This window comes from Muscardinus avellanarius, assembly GCF_963383645.1.
Source record: "Muscardinus avellanarius genome assembly, chromosome: 12".
Lineage (NCBI taxonomy): Eukaryota > Metazoa > Chordata > Mammalia > Rodentia > Gliridae > Muscardinus > Muscardinus avellanarius.
The window spans coordinates 26,971,843-26,979,876 of NC_137798.1; the positions used below are offsets into that span (position 1 = coordinate 26,971,843).

The window sequence follows — 8,034 nt, forward strand, 5'->3', positions numbered from 1 at the left end:
CCACTATCTTGTACTTTATTAAGATGTATGACTACAATTCACCAATAAAAATTTTTTTAAACCAGGAGAGAAAAAAATCATTACATAAGAAAATCTCCAATTAATAGCTGCTCCTTATCAGAAAAAATTAGGAAGGAACCCAGAATGGTGGCACATAGGGAGGCTGAGACAGGAAGATCATTATAGTTTGGTGGCCAGCCTCAGCAACTTACTGGGGCCCTTGGAACCTTGATGAGACACTGTTTCAAAAGTAAAAAATAAAATAGGGCTAGAGATGTACTTTGGAGGTAGAATGTCCTTGGGTTCAAACCACAGTGCCAAAAAACAAGACAAAAAAAAATAGGGGTAAGACAAATATAAGATGATATATTCAATGGGCTGAGAAGAAAATGTGTCAGACAAGAATTCTATGTCTAGAAAAAATATCCTTAAAAAATGAAGTTGACCTTTTTTTTTTTTTTTGGCAATACCCTAGTTCCAGTTCCTGGAAGCCCTTCTACCTCCGGGCTACACTCCCAGACCTATTTTTATATTTTTGTTTGGAAACAGGGTCTCCTAAGCCAGAGCGCGTGGATGGCTTCGAGCCTGCGCGATCCTCCTGTCTCCGCCTCCCAAGCACGGGGATTACAAGCATGCACCACCACGTCCAGCAACCTAAACTTATTCTTAAAGAGAAAATCAAAGGTTAGCAAACTACCTTATAATAAATACTAAAGAACATTTTTACTATGACTATGGATTTTTACTATGTTAACAAATAGTAAATCAAATTCAAACAAAGAAATGGCAAATAAAGAGGTCAGTTTGCCTGACTATATCTTCTTTTTGTTAACTGAATTTAAAAGGTTAAGGGTATATTTGTGTCAAGTATAAAAACGTGTGTTGAAGGGTTTCTATCATGTTTTCAAAGAACTATTTGTAGATGCTGGCTCCTATGGCTGGGAGCAGAATGGGAAGACTGGCCACGTGAGTTGCGTCAGGCCGCAACTCGCCTCCTGATACAACTGAGATCCCATTGCCTCCAAGACGAAGATGCTAACACCAAGGGGCAGGACTGGCCTGTCTGGAAATGCTTTCCAAATTGAGCCTAAGATTCTCAGGTAATTGGTAACACAAAGATGTCCAAGAGACACAGATAATGAAGGGATGTGAAGTTTCTCTACACGAAGCAGGAACTTGTGAGTGGGGTCATGAATGGAATTTTCTTTCTCTCCCAGGAACAGTGGAATGACCAGTCTAAACCTAAAGGCCTCATCCAGACACCGAGTGTGCCTGTGCACCCTAGAAGCTGGAATCAAGGATCCTACAGTCCTCCCAGTTCTCGCCCCAAGGAGCAGCACAGATACCAAGACAAGAGTCAGCACATTCGCTAACCACACTAACTTTACTTATACAGACTATAATACCCCAGGGTTCAGTTTCCCACTCACACCCACTCTCCCAAACTTTGCATTCCCTGCCCACCCTCTGCCCACCCTTTGCCCACTCCAACCCTCCCAATACCCTCCCCTACCTCCCCATGCTGAGGACCAGCGGGATCCCCACAGTGTGAGGAGCCTTCAGTTCATTGGGTTTCAGGATGCAATGAGGCTGAACCCACGCCAAGGCCCGAACTGAGTGGTGAGCACCCTGGGGGCCGGCCACTGACACCAGGGGCCTCAATGCCTCTTCTTCTTCCTCTTCGGGGGCCCTGATGACTCACACTTCCTCTTCTGAGGCTGTGAGCCTCGAGCCAGGCCCAGAGACTCATCCTGCTGTCCAGACCCCTCCAGTGAACGCCCAGAGCAGGGGGCCTTTGCCAGCCGAGATGCACCTCCCATGAGAGCTTGTGTCTTGGAGTAGGTGGCTGGACGTAGGGTGGGGTGGAGGCTCCTTCCCTGCTGGGGCACTTGACCTCCAGCACCTCTTGGCCTGAGGCTCATGGAGGTGGCTGTGCAGTCCTCAGTGGGGGGCCCAGCAGCACCGAGGGAGCCCGCGGCAGCACCCTTAGGCAAATCTGCATCTGTGACCCTGCATCTCCGAAGTTCCTGGGAGGTGATCCGTGGGGGGCAGGCCTCGGTGCTAACCCCTTGCGCAACAAAGCCATCTCGCTCTGCACCTCGGCAGGCCGCAGGCTTGGAATCTCTTGAGTCCAGTGCAGGCACAGTGTGACTCCATTGGCCCCGCACATCTCCTTTCTTCTTGGAGGACTGGAGACGCTTTTCCACCAGCTGCAGGAGGAAATATGACTTGCCGACTCTGCACTGGGCAGGAGGAGGGCAAAGAGCCTGGAATCCCAGGGGCTTGGGACAGGAGGGAGGATCTGAGCATCACCTGTCTAGGTCTCAGAGAAGGACTTGGTCTCTGCCCGCTCACATGGTGGGCCTTCTTTCAGCCCTGCAGCCTCAGCCCTCCCTGGATCTCCTGTCTCCTGCCATCTTGTCCATCCCCACAACACCCCATCCAGGGGCAGCCATGCTCAGGAAGCCATGAATCTCCAGCAGGACAGGGCTAGCCAGGTTAACCAGGCTTGAGAGCAGGGTCTCCTCCACTCAGGTCTACTGCATATCCTCCCTCCCCTGTCTGTCTGGAGTTTGCTTCTAGAGGGTGGGGTCCCTCTCGGCTTTGTCTTCCTGGAGTCATATGCTCCTAGTTCTACCTGGTGTTTCACATCCCCAGGTGTACCTGGTGACACTCTTGCCCTAGTCTATCCGGGCTCTCCAGTCCTCTGTTAATCTGGTATCCCTTTTTTCCTTTTCTGCCTTAGGAACCTTTGCTTGCCAGTATAGCTGGTGTCCCTGTGCCCTGGTTCCTGGTGGTCCATCTCCCTTGTCCCACCTGGTGTCCCTCTCTCCTTTCTACCAGGTTTCCTCCCCTCTGCAAATGTTTCTGGTGACCATGCCCTGATCTACCTGTTACCTTTCATTTCTTGTTTACAGGTATTCCCCTGGATACTTGTGTGCCTATTGACCCTCGCCCCAGCGCCTACCTGGTCAGAAGTCAGTTCTTCTTCCTCCTCCAACTCTTTGGTTAAGGCCAAGATATCCACGTCTGCTTCTGAGGAAAGCAAATCTGCCAGGAATTGGGGGTGAATGATGGCCTCCACCTGGGAAAAGAAGGATAAAGCATGGCTATACATGGCCTGGAGCAACCCCAAGGATAAGGAGACTTCCAGGAAGAACAGGAAGCAATGAGACTGGTACTACTGGTCCACACCGGGGAGGGGGGAGTTCTAAGTCATCATGACCACTAGCTACACACATGCACATACACACACATACACATGCTCACTGTACTTAGTACTAGGGACCCAGCTTAATTCCACGGGCCTAGGTACCATTCCCAAAATCCTCCAGATATGAGGGATCCAGGTCCAGCCTACCCTGGTGACAAATTCCTTCTGGGCGCACAGCTTGTCAATGTAGCTCATGATGTTCGGGTTAGAGCTGGCGCTGTATCCTTCGGGCAGTTGCTGCATTTGGTCCTCCTCACAGGCTGTGTCAGACTCCTCTGAGGCTGAGGAACAAGGCCCACTCAGGTGCTCCATGATGTCGATATTTTCCTGCACGGCTTCAGGAGGGATCTCCTGCGGTGCCTTGGTCTGTGCTGGCAGCTGGCGCTTGGGTGCCAGGGGGCGGTCAGCCCGGGACTTGGGACCAGTCTTCCTGGAGGCACACACTAGGACAGGGAGAAAGAGGAGGGTGGTGTGTGCACAGGGCTCTAGCATCACCTCAAACACTTGCTGCAGGGCAGGCAGAAGACCTAATCTGGCCCAGGGTGAGCCAGAGCATCCTGACCTCAGGACCCATAGAGGATGCTGTGCATGAGGTGGGGCATTAAGACAATGGTCACGTGGGAGGACATTTGGAGCCACTGAGTCCAGTGGACAGTGCAGGGAGAGAGAGCTCTGAACTTGGCAAGGTCAATAGCCAGCCAAGCAGTCCAGGAGCAAGGATAGCAGGGAGCTCAGCCTAGGGGTGTGCTCTGCTTGCAACCGCAAGGGCCCCATCTTGAAGGAAAAGTGCTCCTGGGGGACAGAGTTCTTCCTGAGCCCTGACTTCTCTCATGAGTGCTTATGGGAATGTGGAAAGCCTCACCTGGCTGCTGGGCCACCTTGGGAGCTGAAAGCTTCGGGGGGTCCTGCCTGGGTGGGGCTGCAGGAGGCCGGCCCTGGGATTCTGCAGGAGGGGCTGCAGGAGGCTGGCCCTGGGATTCTGCAGGAGGGGCTGCAGGAGGCTGCAGCCGGGGATTCTCCATCTCCTCTGCAGCCTCAAATTCCGTGAACCTGGGTGACAGAGATGATAGGTGGTTAGGATTCAGGTAAGCGACAGTAGGGGTGCCAGCCACATCCCCAGAGGAGGCAGGATCCCAGCGCAGGGCCAAGAGGAGGTCACACAGAGTGGAAGCTAACCAGAGATGACTGAGATTATTACAAGAAGGCAGGGATTGTGCAGTTGTTGTTGTTGTCACTCGTTTGAGTGACAGGGATGACAGGAAGGAGCAGAGGTCATAGGAAGAGACTTGTCCTCAGGGTGTCTGGAGGTAGGCTTTGCCCACCATGCTATCCCCATGCCCACCCTCTTTTGGATGCAAGACTGTAACTGTGGCGTCCTTGATGAGCAGTGGCGGCCCACCCTGTAAAGGGCAACAGGCCTTGTCCGGTGGGTGGCATGCACTAGTGGAGTGTCCCATATGTGCAGCCCCGCTGCACAGGAGACCACGTTGGCTGGCTGTGTTAGGCCTCCCACCCTGACCCGGAGCCTCAAGGCCATTGTGGACCCAAGACTAGTGAGCCTGGAGCTTCAGGGGCCCAAACTTGGAACCCCAGCCCTCCAGGGAGGGAGACAGTGCCTGGGCAGCAGGTGATGCAGGCTCGGGCTGTAGGAGTGGACTCTCCCAACAGGGCTTGTGACCAGCCGCATCACGCCCCTGTGCAGTCCTTGTACCCCAGCTCTAGGCGGCCAGGGGCTCTGACTCACTTCTCCGCCATCTTGTGGAAGATGATCTTGTCAAAGTTGCTCGTGCGCTGCCATTCCTGCAGGCCCCTACACAGCCCGTCCTCCAGAGACATGGTGGGCTCCCGTCGCGACAGGGTCCGGAGCACGGGGCTGCAATTGCTCAGGGTCAGCCATGGTCCCCCAGCCTGCCCTCCGGCCCAGGGGCCCCAGGTCAACACAGCCGCATGCCTCTGTGTTACTGCCTGGACAGGTGCCCCTACAAGGTATGTTCTCGGGCTCCCACAAGCCTCCCACACCAGTTAGGGCTGCGTTGGCCTCTCTCAGGTGGCTCTGAGTCCTGCGTTGCTGTGTGTGGTAGACATGTGGTGTGTCCTCCACAGTTGTGCTGAAGCCCTACCTCGTATGTGCACATATAGGGAAGATGTTTGCAGATGGGGACTTGGGTGGGTGTAGGGGCAGGTAAGGTCTTGAGGGCGGGGTCTCAAGATGTCAGTGGTGCATGCAGAGGAAGAGGACCAAAACATACTCAGTTCCGCCAGTGCAGACGAGTGGGGCAGATGTCTTCTCAAGCCAGGAGGAGGAGCTTCACTAGACACCAACCCCAGAAATGTGCGAAATGTGTGTCTGTGGTTGAACCACCCAGCACAGGTGCTTCGTATGGAATATAGAAGTGCACAGAAAGGCCAAAGAGCAGGTCAAAGCCCGGGAAGAGGACATAAACCACCTCAGATCTAAGTGGAGCCTGTGTACCCCAGGGTACCATGGAGATGGGGTTCTCCAGAATAACGCAGTGGGTGTCTTTATGTCATCTGTCAACCCAGCACCTCTTTTTTCCCCTGGCTGTCCTGTCCTCTGGGCACCAACCTTCAGGTCCCTGTGGGAAGTTGAAATACTAGGGAAGGGACCAGCTAGGGAGTCAGGGCTCGCCTCCGGGCCCCCACTGCGCCAGGGATCTTCTCTGACTGAGTCCTCTGAATGGTGGTGATGACAGCTGAGGAGCAATGGCTGCACTCCCGGGGCTGAGGACCAGCGGGAGAAGGCACACTTCCCACCTGGCCCTAGAGGCATGGTACTGGCACGCGGCTCTCAGCTTGCCCTTCCCCTCCTGACCGGCCATCCTTGGCACTCTCCCGCCCAGGCCCCCAGCCCACATGTCCACTCGGGCAGAACTTCAGGGTGAAACCCAGGCCATGGGGGCACTCACATGAGGAAGCAGGAGAGTGCCTTCACATCAGGCGTCCCGGGGAGGTTCCTGCACACAAGGGTCTTGATGTGCTGCCAGTATAGAAAGTTCTCGTAGACACTGTACTGTCTGCAGGAGCCATCCGTGGAGGCCCCGCCCTGGGAGCTGGCCAGGCTGCCCTCTCCACCTGCCTGGTGTGGCCATGGCTCGCCGGTCATAGGAGATGCAATGGGGGCCAGGGTGGCTATCGGTGGTGGGCCCTGAGGGGCGAGGCCCAGGGTCGAGCTCCTCACTGGGGGCTGGGGCTTGGTGCTGTCCGAGGCAGGCACAATGGTCACTGGGGCAGGAATCACCATGAGGATGGGAGCGGGTTGCACCACAGTCCCATTGAGGGCACTCCAGATGGCTGGGGCCTGAGTGAGGATAACATTCTGGGTATTTGGAGTTTCTGCTGGCCGCACTTCTGTCCCAACTTGGAAGATGAGGTTGAAAGACCCAGGCCCACCTGGCCCATGGACACCAGCTCCCGCGACAGAAGGTGTCGTGGGATGGGCAGGCTGCAGCTGTGCACTCCCCTGAGAGCTCGGTGCAGGCATGAAAGGGCCTGGGGGCTGCTTCCAGGACCACTGGACTGCTGGGACAGGGAGAGCTGGCACGAGGGGCAGGCCAGGGAATGGAGACATGGAGGCCGCAGGGTTCAGGGCCATGTTCTGTCCCAGACCTGTAGATGCTGTGGAGACAGAGGAAAGGGTTGAGCTGAGGAGGAGAAGTGGCATCTGGAGGGCAACGCACAGCTCCTCGGTCACTGGGAGTGAGAGAGGAAGCTCAGCGGTTCAGGCCACTGGGGCAGGGGCATCGGGAAGTTTGTGTTTCCGAGTGGATTTCATGCTGTGTTCCAACTGTTCAGAAGTATCCCGGCAAACACCTGGTTCCAAGTCCACTCAGACTTCCAGACCACTGTCTGCCAGGAGCAGCACCTAGGCCTTCCATCCCCTTGAGACCCCCTGCGGGCTTTGGAGCCTCCTGCCCAGGCATCTCCCTAGAAATGGATCTGTGGACTCTGCTCAGTGATGCCATCTAGGCATCCCACCTGTGGGAAAGGGACCTTGTCTCGGCCTGGCCCCGGCACTCTATGAGCCTATAGGTTGGCCACAGGTTCAAAGGGTGATGCGCCCTCATTCCCTTAGTCTCTGTTTTGCTGATGCTCCTAATAATCATCTCTCTTCCCCCAACCTATCACATAGAAACAAAGGCACATCAGTGGAATCGCTCCTTAGACATTGTATGAGGAGCCCTGAAGGGAAATCAGTAATGAAGGTGGATGCTTCTCCTGGCACCTTCCACAGCAAAGATCAAGGTGGGGACATTTCTGGCCACCCTGTCCCCAGCAGTGGGGCTTGCCATACATGGGGAGGTCTGTTTCCAGGGAAGAGGTGAGTGGGCTAGACATTGGGTCCCTGAGATCAGGTCCTTGCAGTGCAGCAGCTGCTGCCTAGGATGGTAAAGGTGTGTGTGTGGGGGTGCCATGGGTCTGTCAGGGATGGTCGCCAGAGGTATTAACAGCCACTGGTCATGTCAGAATTCATTGTGGGAAATGGATCCAATCAAGACCTGTTTGTTCACCCATACTTTCTGTTTTCTTTTGTTTTGTTTTTTAGCTTCCAATAGTGAACAGGAAAGGCTCACAGAAACCAGGATGGAGCCAGCTACCAGGTGGGACAAGGACACCTGCCTATCCATTAAGCCTTGATGCAGACCAGTGGATGAGAGCAAGGGCCATAAAGCATTCCCCTTACAAGAGGTCCTAATGTGACTTCTCATAACAGTCGCAATTACAGGGATCTTCCTGATTCTATGCTGGTCTCTTTCCCCTGGAAGGTTCCAGCAGTCATAGAACCTGCTTCCAGAAAGCTA

The 8,034-nt window shown here is 54.6% G+C and overlaps 1 protein-coding gene across 1 annotated transcript; it reads right to left on the bottom strand.

Annotated features, from left to right (window-relative positions):
* Positions 1–1,658: 1,658 nt before the first annotated feature.
* LOC308270941 (NUT family member 2G-like) lies at positions 1,659–6,827 on the bottom strand (the record flags this gene model as incomplete). Its single annotated transcript, XM_080707089.1, has 6 exons — positions 1,659–2,243; positions 2,969–3,085; positions 3,362–3,657; positions 4,077–4,264; positions 4,959–5,087; positions 6,142–6,827. 6 exons carry the CDS (start codon positions 6,825–6,827, stop codon positions 1,659–1,661), a joined length of 2,001 nt encoding a protein of 666 aa, XP_080563215.1.
* Between the last annotated feature and the right edge of the window lie 1,207 nt (positions 6,828–8,034).